This window comes from Mustela putorius, unplaced genomic scaffold (genome assembly GCF_011764305.1).
Source record: "Mustela putorius furo isolate JIRA1106 unplaced genomic scaffold, ASM1176430v1.1 tig00003987_pilon_pilon_pilon, whole genome shotgun sequence".
In the NCBI taxonomy this organism is placed as follows: domain Eukaryota; kingdom Metazoa; phylum Chordata; class Mammalia; order Carnivora; family Mustelidae; genus Mustela; species Mustela putorius.
In genome coordinates this window covers 5,321,682-5,349,185 of record NW_025422126.1, presented here as the reverse complement: position 1 = coordinate 5,349,185, position 27,504 = coordinate 5,321,682, and the positions used below count along the sequence as shown (strand labels likewise).

Here is a 27,504-nt window from a genome sequence, read left to right as displayed (position 1 = left end):
AACTACCTTGAAACAGTCACAATTATAGCTCTAACAACTAAGACTTGCTCAGTATTGTACAGGGCTGCTATTTCTAGTGATCGCCTATTGATGAGGTTTGTTTCACTACAGTGAGATTAGCAGGAAAGAATACTTTTGGGAAAGCAATATTGCTCTGGAAGTGGAATCACCCAAGAGGAGAGAATCACCAGAGGGATCTCATCATTCCTGAACAATCCCAGAAACAGTGGTCTTGTATAAGGCTCATGAGGGAGGAAGTGAAAATCCTCAGCTGACCTATTGCTTAATCATCACAAAGAAATTGCTGGTAAAAAGACTGGATAGCTGCTTAGCCTCACCTGCTCCCTGAACCTCCTGGCTGTATTCAAATTCTTAGTACAAGTCTTGGATCTGAAATTCTCCCAACTGATTAGGTCAGTGTTAAAAATTATGACAGTGGAGGGTTGAAGGCCAAATGACCTAAAGAGGTGAAGCAAAACAAGAGCCAGAACGAAACAATAAATTATACACTTCAGTATGAAATGGGCCCCAAAACTTTATAAGTCTGGGAAATAAGAGTCAGAAACATGAGGAAAGTAGTCCAGCCAGTAACCCAGCTCTGGGAGGCTAGAACATAACAGGAGCTCAAGTAAGCAAAAGTCAAACCACAGAACCAGGCTCTCATTTTTCTGAAGGTATAGCAACTAAGAAAGCTGTGTCACGTGTTTTTCACAGGCAGGAGGAAGCTTTACACAGCAAGAAAGCCAAACAAAAGGAATTTTGAGTACTCACAGTAATAAATTTAAGAGTTTTAATCCTATTTCCACTTTGGCAACCATTAAAACATTTAATCCTAGTACCATCCTCTAAGACCCCTCTCACTGCACTGTATGGAATTGTTTACCTAGATCCCCCCCACCCTACACCCCGACTCTAACCTCCAGAGAGGCAGAGACATCACAATTTCCCTGGCACTGAACAAATAACAGTATTTTTTAAAAAATTTATTTGACAGAGAGAGATCACAAGTAGGCAGAGAGGCAGGCAGAGAGAGAGGAGGAAACAGGCTCCCTGCTGAGCAGAGAGCCTGATGCAGGGCTTGATCCCAGGACCCTGAGATCATGACCTGAGCTGAAGGCAGAGGCTTTAACCCACTGAGCCACCCAGGTGCCCCAACAGTATTTTTTTAATAAAGGAAAACAATCATTTTCTGAACTACATTTGGGCTGAGCAGCTTCTAGGTCAAGGAAGAGTGAGCATATGCCTCCCTCTCCCTTCCACATCTCCCCAAAGAGAATGATTACAATGATGACAAAGGAATGAAATGCTGTAAACCTGCCCCTCCACCCCCACCATACCAGGGAAGAGAAAAGAAAAGGGAGCAAGCCAAGAACTTGTAATGAATAAGAATTTTCCGCAAATCCCCCAAAGATGGAAGGCAGATGGGAGAAAGTTGACAAGAGAAGCATCAGTCAAGTAGATGAGTCAGACAGGAGAGGTCATACAAAACTTCTATTTTATCTGGTTTTTCAAATCGTGTATCACTTTATTTAAAAAAATGTTTTAAGGAGGGGCACCTGGGTGGCTCAGTGGGTTAAGCCGCTGCCTTCGGCTCAGGTCATGATCTCAGGGTCCTGGGATCAAGTCCCGCATTGGGCTCTCTGCTCAGCAGGAAGCCTGCTTCCCTCTCTCTCTCTCTCTGCCTGCTTCTCTGTCTACTGTGATCTCTCTGTCAAATAAATAAATAAAATCTTAAAAAAAAAATGTTTTAAGGAAAATATCTTAAGAAAGAAAGGATAGAGAAAACAACTAGAATTTTCTGGACTTTACAAACAATCATTCACTCATAATAATCCCACAAAATCCCTATTCCTATTATTTGTTTTATTATTATTTTTTAAAGATTTTATTTATTTATTTGACAGAGATCACAAGTAGGCAGAGAGGCAGGCAGAGAGAGAGGGGAAGAGAAGCAGGCTTCCCGCTGAGCAGAGAGCCCGATGCAGAACTCAATCCCAGGACTCTGAGATCATGACCTGAGCCGAAGCAGAGGCTTTAACCCACTGAGCCAACCAGGTGCCCCTCCTATTATTTGTTTTTAAAAAATCTGCCCACATTCATATGCTAGAATCCATGTCTCCCTACTTTAGTCTTTACTATCAAGGCAAGCATTCTCCCTTGATTTATTTTTAGTGACACAAGCATAAGCAACATTTCATACATTGGTGTATTTTATTTTTTTTTAATTATTTTTATTTATTTATTTGACAGAGAGACACAGGTAGAGAAGGAACATAGCAGAGGGAGTGAGAGAAGGAGAAGCAGGCTCCCCGTGAAGCAGGGAGCCCAATGCAGGGCTTGATCCCAGGACCCTGGGATCATGACAGGAGCCAAAGGCAGATGCTTAACAACTGAGCCACCCAGGCACCCTTACACTGGTGTATTTTAAATCTATCTGTAATGACTTTGCAGCTCTTCAGATAAAAGACACTCAAACAGTAAAATGTAACATTATCCCAGGAAAACAACCTTTGTTGGTGCAGAATAAGAACTGTGGTAAAACTAATTTCAGGGATCCAGCAATGTAACCACTGTTTAATCACAGGGTTCTATGGCAGAGATAGGTAATTAGAAATTCTGGAAATCATTCATAGCTTCCTAGGAAATTTTTTAAACTACCTATCTTAACCTAAAAAGAGGAGGGTGTCATTTCCTTAACATTCTCCATAAGCAATTTGCGAAAACTGAAAATGTTAGCAAAAACTCAAACGTATCAATTAAAACTATTTCTTCCTAGCAATGTAGACATTACTCTTAATGTGATTTCTTTCTGGGTCTGGCCTTTTCTTGCTTGACAGAGTATGCAGACCTGCTGAATATGCTCAAGCCTCTGCCAGGAAGAGAAACAAAGGAAAAGTCCCTTGAGTAGAGATTTAAAGATAGGAAGTTGAACAGAATTTTCTGAGAAGAGATTTACTACTGTTAAACACTTATTGAACACCTCTATAACAAATGGAGGGTGAATAATAAGGAAAGCTGCTATGTTAAGCACTGTCCTGGCACTGTTAATATGTCTTATTTGATGTTCATAAAAAAACCTACACAGTGTGTGATAACATCCCCAATTTAGAGATGGAGAAACAAAGAAGTGGAGAAATTAAACAATCTGCCTAAAGTCGCACAGTAAGTGGCAGAGGTAAGATTTATATTCATATCTGTTTGACTCCAAAGTCCCTGCCATTTCCTCCACTCCTGTTGCTCATCTGCTAATTTCCAGCAAAAGGCAGCATCCTGAATAACCTATATTGGTAATAAAATGGTAATAGGTTAGAGACGCTGTGAAGGTTTAAATTAAAGCTCATTGGCTTTGAGACAAAGAAAACATTCAGGAATAAAAAGGAAAAGGTTTATAAATTTAGTCAGATGCTAAATATTATTTTTACTAGGTAAAAAATCTGAAAGCCTGTCATCTATATTATCCATTACTATAGGTTGTCCTCTTTTCACATTTCTTTTCGCTTCTTTCCAACTAATAACCCCACTCATATTTCTAATCACCCACAAGTATTGCTTTTGTGGGATAAGGATCAGAACTACAGAGAATATTTCAAAAATATGTAACAAGTGGGACGCCTGGGTGGCTCAGTTGGTTAAGCAGCTGCCTTCGGCTTAGGTCATGATCCCAGCGTTCTGGGATCGAGTCCCACATCAGGCTCCTTGCTCGGCAGGGAGCCTGCTTCTCCCTCTGCCTCTGCCTGCCATTCTGTCTGCCTGTGCTTGCTCTCTCCCCCCCCTCTCTCTGATAAATAAATAAAATCTTTAAAAAAAAAAATTAAAAAAAAAATATGTAACAAGTGCTCAATCAACCACAGTAATTCCTTGACTTAGAGCGGACTCCTTCACTAGACTATCGAGTTTACCTTTTCAAAGTACATTAGGCTAATGGCTTGAAAGCCTCTTTCAGAATCTTCCCCAAGTCCTTTCCTGCTTGGAAATATGGAAGACTAATCCAATTAGCACATATTCCTGTTATATCCTAATTATTTTCCCAAGTGTCTGCATGGAGTTGCCTCTATTTCTCAATTCTTTACTGGTCAGAACGTTCCTTAATGGTTCTTGTTTCATCTACATGCTTGGGTATCCTCCTTTCAGTAGTCTTGGTCAAAACATTTTGATACATGACATGGAATGAGTATACAGCAACTACCCCTCTAGGATGCTCACAATGCCCTATCCCTACCCACTCCAGAGTCACTAAAAAAACCACAGCTCTGGTGGGCACTATACCTTTCATGGGGTATCAGAGGCCACAAATTCCAACGTAAGTAAGCCTGGCTGTTAGGATCTAAATCCATGGAAGAGTCAAAGATGTGCCTCTATCATAGACAGATTTAATTTCCTTCTACAATTTCCTGGGTCTGTTCATTTCTTTTACATTACAATCATCTGTTTACATAATTTGCCTTTTCACTCAATTGTACATGTACAGTTGCTGAGTTGTTTTGGGGAAACCTCTGTTGTCATTTTCAGTTCTTTTTTTTTTTTTTTTTTAAGATTTTATTTATTTATTCGACAGAGAGAAATCACAAGTAGGCAGAGAGGCAGGCAGAGAGAGAGGAGGAAGCAGACTCCCTGCTGAGCAGAGAGCCCGATGCGGGACTCGATCCCAGGACCCTGAGATCATGACCTGAGCCGAAGGCAGCGGCTTAACCCACTGAGCCACCCAGGCGCCCTTTTTTTTTTTTTTTTTTTTTTTTTTTTTAAGATTTTATTTATTTATTCGACAGAGAGAAATCACAAGTAGGCAGAGAGGCAGGCAGAGAGAGAGGAGGAAGCAGACTCCCGGCTGAGCAGAGAGCCCGATTTTCAGTTCTTCTTATAGCATTTTCAGATAAGAGTAGAGTCTAACAAGTTTATTTTGTCCTTCAACAGCAGAATAGATTCCTTTTTCTTTGTTATTCTCCTTTAATCTCTTCTAGCATCCGTCTGTTTGTCTTTATACCTTCACTTGATGCTGAATTCCTTTCGACTATATCTCCCTAGCCCCCTCAAAATGTTTTTTACTCAGTATGGCAAAAATTCATGGAGAACTGATTTTGAAAATCCAAGCTTTTCACCACTATTCTCAAAACAGGGTAGAAGTCATCTGGTATGTGAGTTCAACCAAGGCATCTTTCTCTTTAACAGCCTCCTCTTTCTCTACACCTTCATTTACACATTTACACTCTTTGGGAAGAGATTTTGCCTCTTAGAGTATCTGATATTTTTGAAGAGGCACATTAATTTTGCCTTTGGGGCACCTGGGGGGCTCAGCGGGTTAAAAAAAAAAAAAAAAGAATCTTGCCCTTACTCTGTTGATCTCACAACAGTGCCCACAGCCTAAAACTGAAAGGGTCTATGGCATCAATCCCTTTCAACAATGACACTATAGATTCTTAATCTTGGCATGGCTTTATTTACGTGGTGTGGAATACCACCATGCCACCAACAGCCTTGATGCCTACAATATTACCCATTTTAAAAGAGTCACATGAAGGTAGCCAAAGGAATATCACCACTTCATTTTTAAAAAAGAGAAGCTCTTTGATAATATATATAATAATAACCCTTATTCTTTTTCTTTTATGTTTATTTTGGCATATTACCAGAAAATGATGGTTCTCGTCAAAAGGTTAAAGCAGACTTTAGGTGGTGCTATGTCTCTTAACACTAGGATTGCTATTGTCATTGTGACCTGTGATAAATTACTTTTTAACTAACTCCTTAAGCATAGTAAGAATTGGCCTATGTTACTGACTAAATATCTGTGTTCCCCCAAAATTCATATGCTGAAGCTCTAATCCCTAATGTGATGGTATCTGGAGGCGAGGCCTCTGGGAGGTAGTTAATGGAATGAGATTATTGTCCTTATACAAAACACAAGAGAGACGATTTCTCTCTCTACCACGCGAGGATAAGAAGGTATCCTACAAATTAGGAGGAGAGCTCCCACCAGGAACCATGCACATCAGACAGTGCCTTAATTTTGAACTTCTCAGTCTTCACAACTGTGAGAAACAAATCTGTCTTGTTTAAGCCATCGAGTGTATGATATTTTTGTTACAGCAGCCTGAGACAATCCCACTAGCCAAAAATTAACAGCAATGCCCACCTTCATCTTCACTGCTATCAGACTCAGGAAGTTTGATTCGTCTCCTCTTTTTCTTCATATTTTCAGTTTCTTTTGTCTCATCATCAGATAACTCCACTCGCTTCCCCCTGTTGGCATCCAGGAATAATTTAAGCATGTTACACAAAATAAAAATGAAAGTATTTATATGCTACTATCAGTCTTGTTTCATAACTCATGATCTTAATTCCAGAGGATAGAAGAGTCAAAGTAGACCAGTAAAGGTTCTTTTTTAAGGATATTCTGCTAACTGACCACAACTAAGTCACTCCATGGGGTGACCAGAATTAAACATTTTTCTAGCTCTCTATATTGATCATTGGAAGCTACTTAACAGCTCATCAAGAATCATTACAAATTCCTACAGATTCCTTCTTACTTTTCCTATTGACTTTTCAATGATTCAGAAAGCACTGAATAAGCAGCTACTAAGTAGAGGCTCTTTCCCAAACACTGAGGATGAAAGGTGAAAAAAAATACTATTTTTCAAGAAGCTCTGGCAGGAGAAATAGATATAAACACCACCCAATACAAGATAATATGACAGGTATGACTGCACAATTAAAATGTTATGCGACAAGACTCTTACTTGAAAACTGAAAGCTAAGTGGAAGTTTATCAGATAAAAAAAGGCAGACAAAGATATTAAAGAGAATAAAACAAATACTTCAAAGAGGAAATATGGGCAAAGGCATAGACATAAGACCTTAATGTGATTCTAATGACATAATAAAAAAACCTAGACTCCATCTTGTCATTAGTTAGCTCCTGTGGATACTCTACCACACTACTCAAATATGTATGAGATACAGTTTTTAATCTTCATTAACTTATTTCTTATATAACTTTAAATATCAACTTATTTTTCTACCTCAAGCGAGAAAAAAATTAAACCCCAAATGAGTAGAAAAAATTAATGAAGAGCAGAAATCAATGAAATAAAATAGAAAAAAAATTAACAAAGCCAAAGGTTGTTATTTTGGGGCAAAAGATTAATAAAATTAATAAACTCCTTTATAAGTCTGATTTTAAAAAAGACAAAACTACATATTACCAATATTAGGAATGAAAGAATGAATCTGTAGTGATAAGTACAGATTCTATAGATACTCAAAGAATAAGACTATTATCAGGAACTTTATGCCAATAAACTCAATAACTTAGATGAAATAAATTCCTTTAAAAATATAACCAAAACTCGGGCACCTGCAGAGTTCAGTCATTTAAGTGTCTGCCTTTGGCTCAGGTTATGATCCCAGGATCCTGGGATCAAGTCCTGCATCAGGGAGTCTGCTTCTCCCTCTGCCTGGCCCCACCTCTGTCAAATGAATAAAATCTTAAAAAAAAAAAAATTTTTTTTAAATATATATTATATATATAAAACAAAAACTGACCCAATGAGAACAAGAAAATTTAAATAGCTCTATTTAAAAAATCGAAATTAATAAAATAAACCTTTCCACAAAGAAAACTCTGGGTTTGGATTTGCTGGTGAATTTTATCAAACCTTTAAGGAAAAAAAAATAATACATATATTACACAAACTCTCTGAGAAAACAGAAGGAAACAACTCCTGACTAATTTTATGAAGTTAGCATAACTCAGATACTGAAATCTGAAAAAGACATTAACAGAAAAGAAAATGGCTGATCTATAGCCCTCACAGATGCAGCGGCATAAAAATCCTTAGAATACTAGCCAACAGAATCTAACAATTTATAAAAAGGATAACATCTTGTGACCAAAGTGAGGTTCATCCCAAGAATGCAAGGTTAGTTTAACATTTAAAAACCAAGGTAAATTCACCATATTAACAGAAACATCAAATGATCATCTCAATAAATGCAGAAAAAGGATCTGTCAAAATTCAACACACATTCATAAAAAACCTCCAGAAACTAGGAACAGAAAAAGATTGCCTCCATCTAGTAAAGGGCATCTACTAAAAACATACAGTTAACATCATACTTGGTAATGAAATATTGAAAGCATACCTGGCTATAACCATCAACAATGAGTGTCTTACTGATGGACTAGGGACATTTTAACCCACACACATCACATATTCTTGGGGAAAAGGCCCACTGAACAGAGCCTTGACCCTCTGAAACTTCAGCATTTTGTTGATGTTTTCTACTAGAGTAGCCCCAGCCTTGCCACAAAAGTCAAGTATTTCTGGGCCTATCAGTGCTGACAGTGTCTTTAGAATTTCTTTCAACAGACTAATTCCTACCAACTATGAGGTAGTGTCTCAAATTCCTGGATCCATTTTTAACAGCTTGTGTGCTTTTTATTTTCTTTTCTAATTACATTTTACCACTTGAAAAATAAACTCATTGATATAAAAAGAAAACAAAGAACTTTTTCTCTTAAATTTGACTGGAAACAGTAACCCCTCGCTTGGCAATCTGAAGTGAAAACAGACACACAGACACAATCAGGCACACTTATGCCATGTCCACAAACTTCAAATGAAGTAAAGAAAAAAAGATAATCAATTTAGATCGATGGGGCCCAAAAAACTGGCTTTGGGCTCTAAATCACCTAAACTGGCTGATTCCACAGTTCTCTTTCACTAGATAAGCTACTCAACTTCTCTCTCTCTTCATTTTGGTTATACAGCTGTATCCCTAAGGCATTAAGTAGGATTTAGTACTCAACTAAAAACCGCCAGCTGTCAATAAGCCCAAACAGACCTTCTCACCCCCAGCAGAGACACTCATCCCCCACAGGCAACAAAATTTTCCTACCTTTTTTTTTCCTTCTGCTGCATCTTAACAGGCTCTGCTTTTTTGCTGGATTTCTTCAGGCCTGTAGGGGCTGCCAGCTTTGGTTCAGTGACAGACACTGGAGGTTGCTCCACTATTTTTTCTTCTTTCACTGCTTGTTCTGAATCCAAATTGACTTTAAGTTTATCTACAAATACAGCAAGCAGATGATATATAACCTCATCATACAATATTAATCTATCATTCTTCTGACAATCTACTAAGTGCCAAATAATTTATTAGGAGCAGGGGCTAAAGGGATAAAAAAAAAAATAGTCCCTGTCCTAACAGAACTCAGGGTCTAGTCAGAGAACATGTCTCCTTTCCAACTACCACTCTAGCTCTGTTTTCATTTCTGCCTCTTGCTAATCCCTCATTATATCACAGCCCACAGGCCAAATAATAGTAAAAGCATGGCTTATAAAAAGCAAATACAACTCATTTATTAGATGGGAAAATTAAGAGTCTGAGGGATACAAGACGTTTCCCAAGAGTACACAGCTTACAAACAGTGACAACAGAAATTTGTACCAAGATCCTATTTTCTATTATATTCTATCTACTTAAATATGGATACTCTTATCATCTCACTACTTCTATCTTAATGATATAATTAAAGGGTTTTTAAAATTTAATTATTTTTGTAATCTTTACACCAAATGTGGGGCTCGAACTCACAATCCTAAGATCAAGAGTCGCATGCCCTTCCCACTGAGCCAGCCAGATGCCCCTTAATAACATAATTAAAAGACTACTTTGGAATCAGAAAAGTTTGAGTTATACTGTTTTACTCTGGGTAAGTTACCTAAAAGTCAGTCTTCTCTAGAAAAACTGAAGTAATATTTATGAGACTATAGAAAGGACTAAAAGGGATTAGTATGTGAGGTTATATGACTTACCCAAGGTAACATCTATAAAAAAAGGTAAGAGTCAGGATTTGAACCCAAGCCAGTTTGTTTAACTCCTCAAAATCCTTACCTCTTTCCTTATACCAATCTGAAAAACACAAAAACTACTATGCTGTGCAGAGAACTAAGAAATGCACGCAAGATGGGCCAAGCCATCTGAGAAATTATAGAAGAATATCCTTCATGCTATATATAGTAATTTTTTTTCCCCAAGAGAAGTCACAAAATACTCTCAGAAAGCTGTAAACAGCCTGAGGCTCTTCAATAAGTGGGTTTGGTTATATGCTGTAGAACAGCTCAAGCCAGCTATAATGTAGAAAAAAACAACTGATATCTTAGCCTTGGTCATTACACACAGCTTAGGATAAGAATTTGCAAGTAAAGTATATTATGTGAAAGAACAGATGACAGATAAAAGTATAACATGCAACCCATTTAAGTTTCATTTTCCGAAGACTTCACTGAGAATTCTAAATGGTGGAATCCACTAGAGAATTGCGGCGTTCTCTCCTGCCTTTTTAACACTGGTGTTCTCAAGTATCAGTACTGCTCATACTTTTCCACCAAACTGTATAGGAGAGTAAACATGCTTCTCCAGGGGGTCTGGAGTCAGTAACTGACCCTCAGAAAGTGAGTTCTCTGAAGTTGCATGTATATCTGTAAAGCTTAAGCAAATTTTGCATTTTGTTACAGAATTATATCATATTGACAGCAACTGTTTTAAAATTATTTTTTAAAACAAGTATTTCCTACCTCCCTCTTGGGGTAAGAAAAGAGTCTACCAATTTCAGGAAACTGAACTTAGTTAAAATACCAGTGACCAAACAGACTTCAGCATCCAGAGTTTTTTTACTCTGTCTTGATTTCACAGTATTTGAGGAACTCCTAATTCATTTACATGTGCAGCTACAATTGGCCAATTACCCAGTAAAGAGGCAGTTTACTGTAACATTTTCATACTACTGTTAAGGAAAATTTAATCACATATTTTCCTTTTTATCTGAATGATCAAGTCATTTGTATCATTGACTATTAAAAGCATCTCCTCCCCCCGCCCCAGATTTTATTTACTTATTTATTTATTTGACAGATCACAAGTAGGCAGAGAGGCAGGCAGAGAGAGAGGAGGAAGCAGGCTCCTCGCTGAGCAGAGAGCCCAATACAGGGCTCGATCCCAGGATCCTGGGATCATGACCTGAGCTGAAGGCAGAGGCTTAACCCACTGAGCCACCCAGGTGCCCCCAAAGCATCTCCTTTTTATACTCAAGAAAATATGAAACTCCTTTACAAAATACAGATGACTTCTTAATTTTGTCACCAATGCTGTAATTTTTTTTCACATATAAAGCATTAAGGTTCTTGTTAAGGAGGTAATTCCCATACCAGAAAATTCACCCATTTAAAGTGTAAAATTCGGGGCACCTGAGTGGCTCAGTGGGTTAAAGCCTCTGCCTTCAGCTCAGGTCATGATCCCAGGGTCCTGGGATCAAGCCCCACATCGGGCTCTCTGCTCAGCAGGGAGCCTGCTTCCCCCACTCTCTCTGCCTGCCTCTCTGCCTACTTGTGATCTCTGTCTGTCAAATAAATAAATAAAATCTTTAAAGTGTAAAATTCTGTGGTTTTTATCTGTGCAAACATCACCGCTATCTAATTTTAGAACATTTTCATCACCCCAAGAAAGGAACCCTGTACCCGTTAGCAGTCACTCCCCAATCCCAACCCAGCCCACGACACTAATCTACTAATATTCTACATTCTGTCTTGATAGATTTGCCTATTCTGGACATCTTGTATAAATAGAATTACATAACATGTGGCCTTTCCTGTCTAGCTTCTTTCATTTCCCATGTTTCAAGTTTCATCCATGTTATAGCATAGGTTGATTCCTTTTTTATGGCTCAATAATATTCTATTGTGGGACACCTGGGTGGCTCAGTCAGTTGAGCATCTGACTTCAGCTCAGATTGTCATCTTGGGATCCTGAGATCAAACCCTGCATTGGCCTCCCTGCTTGGCAGGGAGTCTCTTCCTCCCTTTCCCTTGGCCCCTCCCTGACTTGTGGTCTATCTCTCTCCTTCTAGTAAATAAATAAAATCTTTTAAAAAAAATAATAGTAAATTCCATTGTATGGTTATACCATACTTTGTTTATCCATTCATCAGATGATGGACCTTTGGGTTGTTTCCACTTTTTGACTATTATGAATAATGCTGCTATGAACATTTGTGTACAAGATTTTTTGTGGACATATAGTTTTAATTCATTTGAGTAGATATGCAGGAATAGATGGAAGTGTTGGATAATCGTTTAACTTTTTGAAAGACTGCCATACTGTCTCTAGAACAAGCACATAATTTTCTATTCTCCATAGCAATGTATGAGGGTAATTGTTACACTTGCTATTGTTCAGCATTAGGTTTTTGCTTTTTTTTTTTTTTAAGATTTTATTTATTTATTTGACAGACAGAGATCCCAAGTAGGCAGAGAGGCAGACAGAGAGAAAGGAGGAGGAAGCAGGCTCCCTGCTGAGCAAAAAGTCCGATGTGGGGCTCGATCCCAGGATCCTGGTATCATGACCTGAGCCGAAGGCAGAGGCTTTAACCCACTGAGCCACCCAGGCGCCCCCAGCATTAAGTTTTAAGTGCTTCAAGTCTCCACAACTCTTTTCATCCAACACTCTTCATTTTCATTGCAATGATCTTGTCATGTGTCAAATACAATAAAAATATTCATCATTTTACTCTAAACATTCTTCTTTAAAAAAAATCTGTTAAATAAATCAACTTTAAAAGCCATTCTTCTTATTAGATAAATATTTAATTCTTTTATTTTATCCAGTTTCCCCACTCCCTATCTGCCTACTGTCTGCCTAGTAATTATAATTAACTATTTTATTCTTTATTTGTCTGTCTCTCCTGGTAGTATGTAAGGACCATGAGGGCAGTGATCTCACTTGTCTACATTTTCTTCATTGTATCATCATGCATAATAGTTCCAAGTACACAGCAGCTGCTCAATAAATACTTCCTAAATAAACACATCAATAAATAAGTGTATACTTCTGTATAGCTTGATTTTTTTTGGACTAACAAATATTCATAGTTTATATATTTTAGAAGTAATAAAAATGCTTACATTCACTGGTTCAAATGCACCAAAAACAACAAATAAAACAAAACAAATAAAAACTGTGGACCCAAAAGTCACCAAGAAACCACACAACCTGATTTGGTTCAGTGGACTAGTACCAGCCATGCAGGCCAGTGACATTAGCACCATCTATTTTCACAGAAGTAGGGAGCCCTCCCTGTGCACTCTGCCCGCAACAACACAACATGCTTCCCAATAACCTAAACGTATCAAATTTTCCATCTATTTTCAGAACACAAAAACTTTTTGGGATAGCTTTTTGGCAAATAAACACTATCACCCCAAAGCCTCCTCCAACCACTAATTTGACCATCATGGGAAAGCAGAATTCTGACTAATTTTGCTTGCATAGGCATGTAACAAAACGCCTTCCCACAAGATCTTTGTAAAACTGATGCTCCAAGAAAGTGTGCCATAATTATCCTGTGGCTCCTAAATTCTTTCTGGTATTATGCCACATACCCTCAGGGGATGTGTACTTGGTATGAGAAGTATGAAAATATGTGACTACTGGCTCTTTCCATATGAAAGAATCCTTATTTTAAAAAAATTTTTAAATAAAGGCGATTCTATTTTCTCAAAAAGTATTATTTTTAAGTGGCCACTACCCCGGGTCCTTCTAATTCATACTGAGGTCTAGTTCATTATCATGAGTAATCTGTAAAAAATAACTACAGAAGGTCAAAGATTTGTTTTTGCAACCCCCTGGGAGACAGGGGTAATAATTAATAATGGTCACATGAGACAAACCTGACCCCAGCACTTAGGATATTAACCTCAACACTGTACTGTATAACCAAGCAGCCTCCTTCTATTTTGTCACCCATTTTCAAGAGCCCTGTGAAACAAATAATAAATTCTCTTTACAAGGCAGGAAGTAAAAACAGGAGTAGTAAACTATCCCACAAAAGATCTAAACTGAACCCAGCTCACCCATAAAATCCACTGGTCCAGCTGGGTTACTTCCATTCAATATTTGGTCAGTAGACTGAAAATTTGTATTAGGATGCAGGAAGGCTGTACAATATACCAGATGGGTAAAAACTGAAAAAGGTGGCTTTCACCTCAAATATGTTATTATATGAACATTCATGTATTAATCAAAGGAAGGTAAAAACATGCTTACTCATTGCAGCTTTTCCAAAAAAATTGCTCATCACATTCCCTTTCCCTGGTGCCTTGTTGCCTGTGGAAAATACCTAAAAGCAGAAAACACACATGATTTTTTTCTAGTGTCTAAGGCTGTTCTTTGAATAGCAGTCTTAATCTCTTCAATACCAGGGTACACTGTTGTGATGGCACAGTCTCTATATAATCATGCCAAAATGTGTCAGCATTAGATAAAAGAACAAATCCAGACCAGAGTACCTCATGTTTATCTCCAAAGCTTACTTGCTCATCGTTCTTATAGACTTACTATCCATGAATGTGTTTAAACTTTTAAGAATATTTTAAAACTACTTAGTTTAATAGAATTAAAACAGATCAGAGGCAGTATGGTACACAAGAAGTGGAGGGAGAACCTTCAAAATGTTACATTTATAATAATCAGAAGTGGATTTGAAAACTGATTGCACCACTGAATAGCAATCTGATACCCAGGCAAATCCGTCAATAAGTCTAGCACTCAGCTTCACCACATGCAAAATGGAGATCTCTCCTTCACTGACTGTTAGGAGGATTTAAGCAGAGATCAAACTATTGGCACACAGTAGTTCCATAATGTTAGTGTTTTCCTTCTAATCCCCTCTCCTTTCCCAAAGTGGAAGCTGTAAAATCACAATGAAGGTAATAACAACAACAAAAAAAAACAATAATTGTGCCTTTCTGGAGTATTTTTAAATACTGTTTTAATGAGACGTTTCTCAAGTGAATGCACTTAAGTTACTTCAGATGAGTGAATAATAAAATCCATAAAGAAAAAAAGAAAAGAAAAAAACAAAAATTCATAAAACAGAACGAGAATGTTAAATATACTAAGAAGAAAGGACTAGAAGGCAAAGGTCAGAATATAAGATATTCCCAAAATGACGTATTGCTAATATAAAATTCCTTAAACTCTGTAATTTTCAGGTGTTCTCACATGCATTATTTGGCTTGCACAACCATCTTGTAATGTATACAGGGCCATTTTACAGAAGAATCCAAGGCTTGGTGAGAAGCATTATCGAAAGAAAAAGGACTATTTGAGATGAGAATATCAAGAATTAAAGGATTCAAACTAAAGGAGAAAAAATAGAACATATTATATACATCAGAACCTGATGTATATAATAAACTTTATATAATATAAAAGTGATTAAACTGCTACCACTGGAACTATAATGCTTTTCCAGTTACCCATTCTAAGCTATAAAGACGTATCTTTATTTTTTTTTAAAGATTTTATTTATTTGACAGAGATCACAAGTAGGCAGAGAGGCAGGCAGAGAGAGACAAGGAAGCAGGCTCCCTGCTGAGCAGAGAGCCCAATGCAGGGCTCGATCTCAGGACCCTGGGATCATGACCTGAGCTGAAAGCAGAGGCTTTAACCCACTGAGCCACCCAGGTGCCCCAATAAAGACATATCTTTAAAGACTTACATTTGTTACCTCTTTAGTCTCTGTTTTGGTTTCCTTGTTGGCATCTTGAGTTTTAGAAGCAGCTTTAGAGGCAAACATACCCATTATCCCTTTGGGCTGCTGGAAAATCTGTTTGGAGGTAGGTGGACTGTGACCATTGGTTGTCAACTCATTATTGGCTGGTGTCTCACTTGATACTTGAAGATTGGACTGCTCAAACTTTTCAGAGGACGAGGATTCAACAGCAGCTCTGGGGACTGCAGCTGCACAGTGTATGGCACTAAACCTGAGGTCACAAATATTACATTAATTTCAAAGTCTTGCTCCTTTCCACATGTTACATTCTAAGTCTAATAGTATTAAATTAGAACATTTTACAACTAACATAGATATTAGAAATTATATTGTGCAAAACTTTCATTTAGATACAAAACAAGTATTAGAGAGACAGTGAGGGACTTGCCCTAGATTATACATATAGTCAGTAACAGAACTGGGACTGGAATCTGATGTCTTCCTCCATACCATATTGAATATCTTTACTTTTTTGAATAAAGCTTTTAAATTCAAAACAATAAGAATACACCAGAAAATAACAAAAGATTAGTAATTTCACTAACCCTTGGGAAACCAAAGGGTTACCTCTTGTTTTTAAAGACCTTCAACTTATAGGACTACATATGCAATAAATATTGACTGGACCAAAATTATGAGCTTTAAATATTAACAAATTTCCTGGCAACTCTCCTGGCCAGAGTGGATCATGCTTTGAAACAAGGAAGAAGCTGGGAACAGAGCCACTGGCTCCTATGACTGGTGGTCCTTCACTGTCATTTGTTCATAATTTCTAATAATACCAACTAACAGCACCAGACAAGTATGCTCCAAACCAAGTGAAGAAACTTGGCACAGTATGCATGGTATATCAAAGGGAACATTCATCTCTTTTTTTTTTTTTTTTAAAGATTTATTTATTCATTTGACAGACAGGGATCACAAGTAGGCAGAGAGGCAGGCAGAGAGAGAGAGAGGAGGAAACAGGTTCTCTGCTGAGCAGAGAGCCAGATGTGGGGCTTGATCCCAGGACCCTGGAATCATGACCTGAGGAGCCAAAGGCAGAGGCCTTAACCCACTGAGCTATCCAGGCACCCCCATCTCTTTTTCTATAATCATCACAGATGCGCCTGTTTCACACAAATCACAGTTGTGCTTACAGCAAAGTTCCCCCACTTTTCTAAAAAAGAACACCATTTGATTTCCCCCAGTCTTTAGCTTACTGGGGGTTGGTGAGAGCTCCTTGGATGTAGCAAAGGGCATTATTCATCTTTTGTATTTTAGGTATGCAGTACAAGACCTGGCACATAGAAATACTAGTGAAAGAATGATAACTGAAGATTCTGGAAATGAGACCTCTGGTTTCTCTCTCTTCTTCAATGTATCACTTCAACTTGGGGTGGGAGAAGATGGAGGTTAAGAAAGAAACAATGTGGTGAGAGTAATCGCATAGGATCGCGTAGGAGATCAACCAGGCAAAACTTCAAGATTAACTGCTGGAGTAACTAGTGTAAGAAAAAAGTCACTGATAAATTATTTAATTTCAGAAGTAACTTTAGACTGAACAGTCCCAAAGGTAGAGTGTATAGCTTCAAAAATCTTCAACTGATTTACTACAGTCCACTTCAGAAAACCCCACACTACCACAAATATTTTGTGCATCAGAGTTAATAACAAACAGAGATCATTTCCTTTCACCCACTGGTCTTTCTCTCTAGCCTTGCAGTACTTCTATGTACAAGGAAAAGAGCAATGTCTTATTTCATTGTCAACATCTAAAGTTGGCCTTCAGACAACTCTTTCTCCATTTGGTCTACATTCCACACCTTAGGGTCAGGACCAGAAACTGGCAATAAGGAAGAGACCAAGTTAGGCTGGGAACATGTCTGAAGAGAGAAGAATCTGCTCGGTCCTAAAATTTCAATTTTCTTCCTGTCATAGCGCTTCTTAAAACACACGAAACAATGAGTCAGATCTCAGTTGGCCCATAATTCTCAGGACCAAACACAAACTTTTTTATTGGAGTAAATTCTTCACATTTCCACCCAAGATACTTTAAGTATTTAAGTAAAGTTTCATTAAAGTGCTTCCTACTGCCACATTTCTACTTGCCATGTTTACTTTAGTGGTCTCTGAGGAAATTTCATTTTGAACTTTTGAGTTACCTTTATTCCTGTTTGCTTATTAGATACAACAGAAGAACTGATTTTTAAAGCTTCACATGCCATAACTATATTTTAATACTGGTTATTTTTTGGAATTTAAAATATAATTTACATAAACACATCTGGGTATTCATCTTTTCTTGTGATCCTTCCCTAAAAACACCACTTATAAATATAAATCATTACTCTTTAGCTATGTAATTACATTTATTTATTTAATAAATATTTGTATGCTTATTATACTAAGGTTTTGAGCTATAGAATAAAAGAGCTATTATCTACCATTAATTCACTCAACAATTACTTATTGAATGCTTACCATTTGCTAGGTACCATTTTGGTACAAAATAGACACAATCCCTATTCTCATGGAACTTCCAGAAACTATTGGCAAGTCTATATCTATTTCTCCTCAAGAACCTGGTTCTATCAGTTATCCTATCTTCTCCAGTAGCCTCAACCATTTCTTCTTTCATGGCTCTTTCCTAATAGTACAAGTTCAAGGCACTCTCAACTTTAAAAATGTGTAGATCCTCCCTTAGTCTCAATTCCTTCTTAGCTACCTCTCTTTTTCCTCCATTTTACAGTCAAATTTCCTGGAAGGAGTTGTTCATATTTGCTGTCTCACTTTCTCATGCTCCCATTTCCTCAGCTGACCAGAATCTGGTCAATCCACTGAAAACCCTCTTACCAAGGTCATCACTAAATCCAATGGACACTTTTCAGTTCCTGTTTTACTCAGTTTCTCAGCAAGGTATGACATTGTCAATCTGTCCCTCCTTGAAATTCTTTCCTTAGCTTTTAGAACCCCATATACTCGTGATTTTCCTCTCATCCCTGGTTGCTCCCATTTAGGCTCCGCTTCTCTTGCCCATCCCTTGAAAAATGGCTATCATTTAAATAGTGCTTACTATGTGCCAAGCACCATTTGAAGTGTTTTATATATATTCATTCATTTATTCCTTGACAACCCTTTGAGGTTAGAACCATTGTTAGCGTTGCTCTATTGAGGAGGAAACTGAGACACGGAGATTAAGTAATTTGCTCAAGGTTATACAGCTAGTAATTGTGGCCTAGAGTTTGACTTTCTGCCCTCTTTCATTCTATACATTCTCTCTGCATGACTATATCTACTGCTGCGGTTCAATTAATTAGCTATTTTCTCTGATGCCAAAATTTCTAATTTCAAGCTAGATTTCTCTCCTTGACTCTACACTACTGCATGGACATCGCCACTTGGACTCCCCACAGTTTTCACAAACTCAACATGTCCAAACCCAATTTAACGTTTTTTGTTCTCTCCCCAAGTCTACGCCTTCCCACATATTCCCTTTCTTAGTGAAGACACCATCACCCATCCAGACACATGGCCATCATCCTGAACACCATGAATACCGCCCCCATACAGACACACACACACACACACACACACACACACCCCTGGTCCCCAAGCATTACAAAATCCAGGTTTTGAGAGCATGACTCTTAACTCTCATACTGCTTCATCTCCAACATCACTATGATACTTCAGGTAACTCTTCTCCACCCTGAATCACTACATTTCTTCTCTCTGATGGCTTTGTCTCCCAATTATTCATTCCCTTCTGATCTATGTTCATCATTGCAGCCAAGGGATCTTTTTTTTTTTTTTTTAAGATTTTATTTATTTATTCATTTAAAGAGTGAGAGCACATGCACATGCACGAACACAGTGAGGTAGAGAGGGAGCGAGAATCTCAAGCAAACTCCCTGCTGAGCACAGTGGCCAACACAGGGTTTAATCCCATGACCCTGAGATCACCTGAGCTAAAATCAAGAGTCAGATGCTTAACCAACTGCGCCACCCCAGTGCCCCCACGTCATATTTCTGTAATGCAATTTTGATCATTTCACCCATTTGCTTCAACATCTTCAGTAGCTCCCTAGTGCCCTCAGAATAAAGTCTAAACTCCTTAACCTCGTGGTCAAAGCATATAATCTGACACCTACTTCTGTCTTATATCTCATAATATTCTACCTCTCACTCTAAGTTCCTGCCATAGAAAACGACTACGGTCTCACACAGCACCAGGTTTTCTCGCAGCTCTGTCTTTACTTTGCTACTTCTCCTTTGATTGGCTACTACAACTCAAGTCTTCAGGCCTCAGCTTAGCTGCCACACCTCCAGGAAGCCTTCTTTCTTTTGCCTCCTCACTCACAAGTTGGGAATGAGTGCTTCCCCATATATTCTCCCACAGTATTACTCCTGTTAGAGCACTGTCACACTATATTATACTCCCTTAGGACTATCAGTTCCATAAGTTGGGCCATATAGCATCTTTGTGGAATGAATTAAAATTATCTCCTTTGTACCTGTCAAAGTAGTCAGTGCTTAATATGTATGGGGAACTGACTTGAACCTTCAATACAACCCCACAAAGCAGGCATTATTACATCTAATTTAAAAATGAAAAAGCCAAAGCTCAAAAGAACTTAAGTGATTTGTCCAAAACCACCAGGCTATTAAGCAGCAAAGCCACAACACAAACCTGTGCATTACAGTCCACGACCTCACTGAAGATGATATAAAGGATATAAAAGATGAACAAGATCTGAGCCTGGCTGTGGAAGATCAAATGCTTTTGGACAGAAGACAGAGGGATAACAAATCAGAAACAGTTCTTGAAGGACATCTGAACTGGTTCTTGAAAAATGGGTAGGATTTAGACAAGCAGAGACTGGGGTAAGGGAGTAATGAGGGGGCACAACAAACATTTCGGGTGGTGGTGACAGGATAAATACATGAGAAATAAATTTATGGGGAGTCCACTGGGATTTTCAGTATGGGTTGTGGCTGCTATTTTTCACCTTATGATGTACTAATAAAACCAGGCATGTGTCTTACTGCAAGATAAATGGGGTTTTACTAGACTTGGCATTTGCTCTTAAGAGGCAGCCACTGTGTAAACATCTTACAAAATCAATTCGTAAAGAAGCCCACAAGGAACATTAAGGAGCTCACTTGCTGCAGTTCTGCAAGTTGCTTTTAAGGATGTCATAGTCCGTATTGAACAGAGGCCCACTGTCCTTTAGCATGGCTTTCTGGATGCTGTACACATGGATGCTGGCAGTCACCGCTAGCTTGGACTTCACTGCTACAAGTCAACAGGAAAAGCAGTCTGTTAATACACAAACTTCATAGCATGTAGGGACTTTAACAAGAAACCTTTCTGCATTAAAACCATTTGCAATCTGTGGTGGTTCAAAAGCTCTAAAAGGCCAAAGAGTCACATACACAGTATAACATCAACTCTTCTGTAACTGGAACATCATGACAAGGTAGGTGGTGGTGAGTCAGTTCTAAGTTCAACACCTGTGAGGGTATCACTCATCCAGTGGACTTTCAGTAAACATTAATGAATGATTGATGATGACTATGACGTTCCTTTTTTTTTCTTCAGTCACGGAAGAATCTTACACTCTAGCATATAATTAAAGTAATTTCTATCTGAGAAGACTCAATTATATAATTCAATTTTTGTATAGAGAAAGCAACTCTATAACAAAAATACTACTAACCAGGTAAGTCTGCAGCAAAAAACCATAAAACAATGTCGCAAGAACAAATGTTAGGTTCCACCAAGAACGGGACTGTGACTGAGTCTACAGCACCTAGCACAAAGCTAGATAGAGTAAATATTCATTATGTATCTACTGAATAACTAAATCTCACATTGGCCAAAACTATGGGAAATTCAGAAAGACAAAAGTGGACATCTCCTCCACCCTGAATGTCTCGGAGTTATTTTGTAAGAAAATGACACCACTGTCAGGAGTCTTTGTATACAAAATACAACAGTACAGGTTTTGTCTTGAGACAATGTCCAGATCATGTGGACCCTGTTACAAAATTCCTCTGAACTGGATTTTTAAATAATAGAACCAGAGCATTAATAGTCTTGAAATGGAATGATAAAAAATTTAATTTATAAGTTATATTAAGTCTTTCTGACTTTAAAAAAGCATTCTTTAATTTTCTTCCTAAAAACTGTTATGGAACACAACACAATATTTAGAGACTATTGTCTCTTCCAGTTGATGAGGTGTTCCATATGGTATTCACGATAATTTTTTGCACGAATGACATGAGTCTTGAAATCCTGTAATAAAAGTGTGTTGTAAATGACAGCAGCTATAGGAAGCTATGGGAAGTTAGTTAGAGGTAGTATCCTATTTTAACATGTTTCAGAAACTACTAATAAAAAAATATTCAGCTTTTCAGTTAAAGAGCTCAATATATTGAATGCAGATGCTAGGGGCAGATTTTTTACTGTACCTACATTGACGGTGTAAGAGGAAAATCTTGGTAAGTTGCTAAAACACTTACCTTCCAATTTATCTTCTCTCACTACTGCAACCTTGTGGCACTGCAAGGAAATAACATTTCACTAGTGTTTAAAGTAGTAATACAACTTGCAATTTTACAGTTTCTTTGCTGATAATTCAAAGTGAATTAAGAACATCAGATAACAAACGTGAAATTAGGAACGTCAGATAACCCTAAAACTCTGTGTACAAGGGTGTCTGGGTGGCTCAGTAGGTTGAGTATCTAACTTGGTTTCAGCTCAGGACATAATCTCAAAGTTGTGGCATCCAGCAGGGCCTCAGAATCTGCTTGCCCCTCTCCCTCTCCTTCTGCTTCTGCTTCTCCCTGCCACCTTAAACAAACAAAACAAACAAATAACAAAGAAAATCTTTTTAAAAAATTTATGCACAGGGCTGCCTGGGTAACTCAATAGGTTAAGTGTCTGCCCAGCCCAGTGCTGGGTTCCCTGTTCAGGGAAGAATCTGCTTCTTTCTCTCCCTCTACTCCTCCACCCCACTCATGCTCTCCCTCTCTCAAATAAATAAATAAAATCTTTTTAAGAAAATCTGTATACAGTTTAATAAAGTCAGACTCATTTTAACTTGTTTATTTTAAAATTTCTCCATCTGGGTAAGAAAGTGATAGAATATACATATCAATACAATCAAAAACCGAACAAAAGGCAGCCCCCAGCTCACAGTGCTGCCAGCCCACAGAGGAGATTGAGTGCGCAGCCAGGCCAAAGCCCCACTATCTGTGGGGCCCCGGACTACTGAACACAGTGATCATGGTGGCTCGGGCAAGGTATGTCATTCATTGCACACCACCAATACTTCGAGCTGAAGCCCCTCTCCAGCAAGGACCCAGTCTCAAACAGGCCTGGGGCAGAGAAATTGGCAGGTTAGCCAAGACTTTCACTGAACAAGGGAAGCTCATTTTGGACAATGTCATGACTCAGCTTGGCCCTTCATGAGCTGAAAAATCTCACCCAGTATAGCCGGCTACTGGATAGTTTTCCAAAGAACTTTCACAGGCAGAAGCCCTGGATAGTTTATCAGATAGAGTGATTAATCTCAACATGACCTTTGAGGTCATGAAGCAACATCCATTGCTTCCTCAATTCATCCATCTAGTCACCAAGTCTCCAACATCAAATTCGACTCTCCCAATACCATGGGCCTTGGTGATCTGACTGGAGAGCCTCTCATCCAGTGTGAGAGTAACAGATGAAAGAGATGGTCCTCAAGAGATCAAAGGCTTACAAAGCCCAAACAGAGCTGGTCCTGGAATATCATCTACCAGACAAGAGGGATGTTAGAAACATTCTCCAGAACAGAAACCAACAAGATCTGGCCCTATGTGTATGCCTTCCTACAAACAAAAAGTTCAACAAATAAACCAGAAAATATCAGTTACATCATGAGGAAAACTGCATTTACCTAGTCAGATAAGCAGAAGCTCCTCATCCATGCATTTAGAAGCTCGTTGTCCTAAGACCAGAATCTAGGAGTTCTTTGAACATTATATTAGTTTCATTTCTACTGATTTTATCTGGAAATTAAGTATATGCCAAATGAGTCAGATATGAAGCTCAACTTTTGAAATCATCTAGTGTGTTTTACAGTTATCTTCTATGGAGGTGCAACTGAAAAACATCAGAAATGTCTAAACTTTAAAAAAAAAAACCTATTTGAGCATAATTAAAAGAGCAATTGGTAGTAACCTAACATTTGCTCAGAAGAATAAGTGGTTGATAATGTTTCCTTATCTTCTGGAAAAGAAACAAATTCCATGTCATTTGGGGAAAGTATCTCATCAGAGGCTTTTGTGCAGATTGATGTCAAAAAAGACATCTTTAGCATTGCCGTATATGGCTCTGTGAGATACTATGTCTATAAAATTCCAGGAAAAAACCAACTGGATTTACAGATTAGTTGCATGATGCAAATTCACTACTGTCTTTACCTAAGACACTTATTTCTTTCTTAAAGACTTTTCTTTTTTCCTTTTGAGAGAGAGAGAGTATGTGTGTGTGTGCAAACAAGCAAGCAATCGAGCAGAGGCAGAGCAAAGGGAGAAAATCCCCAAGCAGACTCCCTGCTAAGCAGAGCTCAAATCAGGGCTTGACCTCACAAACCATAAGATCATGACCTGAGACCAAGAGTCAGACACTTAACTAAGCCACCCAGCACCGCTACACTAAGACATTTATAAACTAGCCATGTAAGCTGAATTTATTTTGTTGTTAAACATACCTTCAGTTTACTCAGAATTTTCAATTTGTTACAAAGTGTATTAATTAGCTCATAAGAAAATTCATTTCCCCAAGATTTTTCTTTTGAGAATACACAGGCACTGAGGGATATGATTTATGTTAGAAATTGACATAAGTTCTTGCAGAAACACCCAAGTCAAATTTTCAACAGAATATGTAATTAAAGTCTTAATGTTTTCATGTTATTCAGCTTAGAAACATGTGTTTTAAGATCTAGTTAGTTTTGTTTTTTTTAAATATTATTTATTTATTTATTTGTTAGACAGAGACATAGCAAGAGAGGGAGAGTGGGAGAGGGAGAAGCAGGCTTCCCATTGAGCAGGGAGCCCAATGCAGGGGTCGATCCCAGGACTGTAGATAGGCACTTAACAACTGAGCCACCAAGGCACCTCAGGATCTAGTTAGTTTTGTTTTTTAATCAAAATGTAAGCTCTGCCTTGATGAGTAACCAATTAAAGTCCAAAAAAAGAAAAAAGAAAAGAAAAGAAACCCATAACACTAGTAAAGCAAGAATACTTTATCATCAGGAAATAGAAAAAGATCAGGTATCCTTGGGGAAAATTACCTTGATATATATAACAATAACAATCATAATTAGTAAAATAATTAAAAGTATTTATATGCCAAGTTAAAAAAGGCCAGGAAAATAACTGAGTTTGCTGAATGAGCTCTTTATTCCTAATCAAAATTAACACCTCTAATGATGACCGCCATAGTTATGTTCACTTATCTGACAGGAAAAACCTTTATCGGCAAGTATAATCTGAATAGCTATATTAAAACAAAAATATTTAATCCCTCAGTGGGCAACAAGGATGCTTGCTGATGTCCTGTGGCCTGGTAGGAAGAATGGAGCAACATGAGAGCTAGAGGAGAAACATGATTCTTCAATGGCATGCTTACTTTACTTGGTGCTAAATCAAATGAAATAAGTCCTTGTAAAAGCTGTTATTAACTGCCTTTGAAAATTTAGCCCATTTTACTAAGGACACTTAAAATATGAATGCCTAGCATGTGTTTCTTATGTATTTTGTGTGTTTATTTTCCTTTCTTTTGATTTTTTAAAAATTCAAGGTTGATCTTTCAAAATGGACCAAGGCTTTTAAGAAGGATTATAGTAAACATTTCATTCTTTACAAAATTTTCTATGAATGTTTATTACATGCTTCCTAAAAATGTGTGCACTACTAAATATGAATTATCAATAGGTTATCTGGCATACATTAGTATTATTGTATTAAAATAAAACTAAATTTTATAACTGTGAACACAAACAAAAAAGCAAACACAGCATCTCAAATAGTGTAAGTAAAAGCGACTTCTTAGTAAGAAGTTCTTAATAAGAATTAATATATAATCATATGGATCCAAATAAAAATTGGATCTGTCGCTCAGATCTGGAATACCTTCTAAATCAAGCAAAGATTTAAATATAAAGAATGAAACCATACATATACCGTAAGAAAATATGGATGAATTCTTCTATAAATGGATAAATATAAACAGATACAATCTGAGAATAAGGAAAGGTTTCCTAACTATGAACAGTAAGAGTTCACTTAAATTATCCATTAAACTAACAAATATACAACTTCAAATGACAAAAATAAACTTTAAGCACAAAGTACAAAGACAAAAATATCTGCAACTCACATCACAAAGAGTATTAGTATATTGCTTCCAAAATGGAGAACACTTCTTTAGAAAAACAGGCAAAGGAAAAGAAATGCAACTGACCCTGAAACAGATGACAACACACATTGTGTGGAGAAGGGGTCTCTCACACATCACTCATGGGAATGAAAAATGGAGAGGTATTGGCAATTACCCAATGCAGTACATATACACCTTAGGAATCCTAGGAAAATGTAACCCTAAATGTGGCAAAATATACAAACCATATATTCACTACAACACTATCTGTAATGGTGAAATACTGTAAATGACTCAAAAAACTATTAAAAAGGGACTGCTGGGACATTGGGGATGGTATGTGCTATGGTGAGTGCTGTGAAGTATGTAAACCTGGCAATCACAGACCTATACCCCTGGGTCTAATAATACATTATATGTTAATAAAAAAATAAAAAATTAATTTAAAAAAAAGGGACTGCTGAAAAAACTAAAGTAGATCAATGTAGGATCAGGTGAGGGATGCCTGGGTGGCTTAGTGAGTTAAAGCCTCTGCCTTCGGCTCAGGTCATGATCCCAGGGTCCTGGGATCGAGCCCCAAATCAGGCTCTCTGCTCAGTGGGGAGCCTGCTTCCTCCTCTCTCTCTGCCTGCCTCTCTTCCTACTTGTGATGTCTCTCTCTCTCTCTCTGTCAAATAAATAAATAAAATCTTTAAAAAAAAAAAGAAAGAGCAAAATGTAAAAATAGGGTATATAGTATGAAAACTTTTGTCTAAAAAAAGGGGGTAATATGAATATATATTTGAATATATAAAAAATACATTCAAACAACAATGGAAAGAGAAGCAAAATCTTTTAACATAGTTACCTGTAAGGAAAGCAGGGAACCTAAAAATTGAAAGTGGGTAAAGATTGTAATTTAACGAGATACTGAGCTGGTGGTTTAACCAGAGAGGAGTTATTGCAAGTAACTAAAATACAGGCTGATTGTGCATCCGTAGTAGGATATATCCTACAGACAAAAGGAACTACAAAGAAATCTTAAACTGTTTTTAGTAATCATATTACTAGTAAAAATAATAGTTTTGCTTTTCTAAATCTTGTTATGTTTGACTAAAGCAAATATAAATTTATGAAAAATATTAAGAACGACCAAAATTTACAACGTAAGAGAAAAAAGCAGTATAAAATCAACCAAGTTAAAAAGAAAAAACATAGCTGTAAATTAGAACTGGGAATATTAGTATGTTTTCATAATGCATTTTCTCTTTTAAAAAAACAAGTCATTCCAAAAAAAGTCATATTCTATTTTATGAATTATTCTAATTCATATTTTATTTATACACAATAAAAATTACAGAGTTAATGAGAAAAGGAACAGTAGGAACTATCCACTAAAACTTGTGCAACTTTGTAAGTAAGGCCCTAAAAACAAAAATTGGTAGCTTCAGGAGAAAATTGAAACAGCTCACACAGCTCAGTGTGGCTAAATGTTGCC

At 37.5% G+C, this 27,504-nt stretch overlaps 1 protein-coding gene and 1 pseudogene across 5 annotated transcripts in view; one reads left to right on the top strand and one right to left on the bottom strand.

Moving 5' to 3' along the window:
* Positions 1-27,504, bottom strand: part of POLD3 (DNA polymerase delta 3, accessory subunit) — a 121,120-nt gene that overhangs the window by 66,910 nt on the left and 26,706 nt on the right. For 4 of the 5 annotated variants that reach the window (XR_001182060.2, XM_004768054.3, XM_004768053.3 and 1 more), the window contains 6 exons: positions 22,121-22,160; positions 20,756-20,888; positions 15,557-15,821; positions 14,101-14,173; positions 8,899-9,064; positions 6,131-6,237 (listed from right to left, as the gene is read on the bottom strand). Coding sequence is in view for 4 of the 5 variants with exons in the window: in XM_004768054.3 (XP_004768111.1) it covers positions 6,131-6,237; positions 8,899-9,064; positions 14,101-14,173; positions 15,557-15,821; positions 20,756-20,888; positions 22,121-22,160 (784 nt within the window). In the remaining variant the exon portion in view is untranslated. The remainder of the gene's footprint in view (positions 1-6,130; positions 6,238-8,898; positions 9,065-14,100; positions 14,174-15,556; positions 15,822-20,755; positions 20,889-22,120; positions 22,161-27,504) is intronic. The other variant, XM_045071328.1, reaches the window with a different exon arrangement.
* Positions 22,887-23,542, top strand: LOC106007360 (annotated as a pseudogene).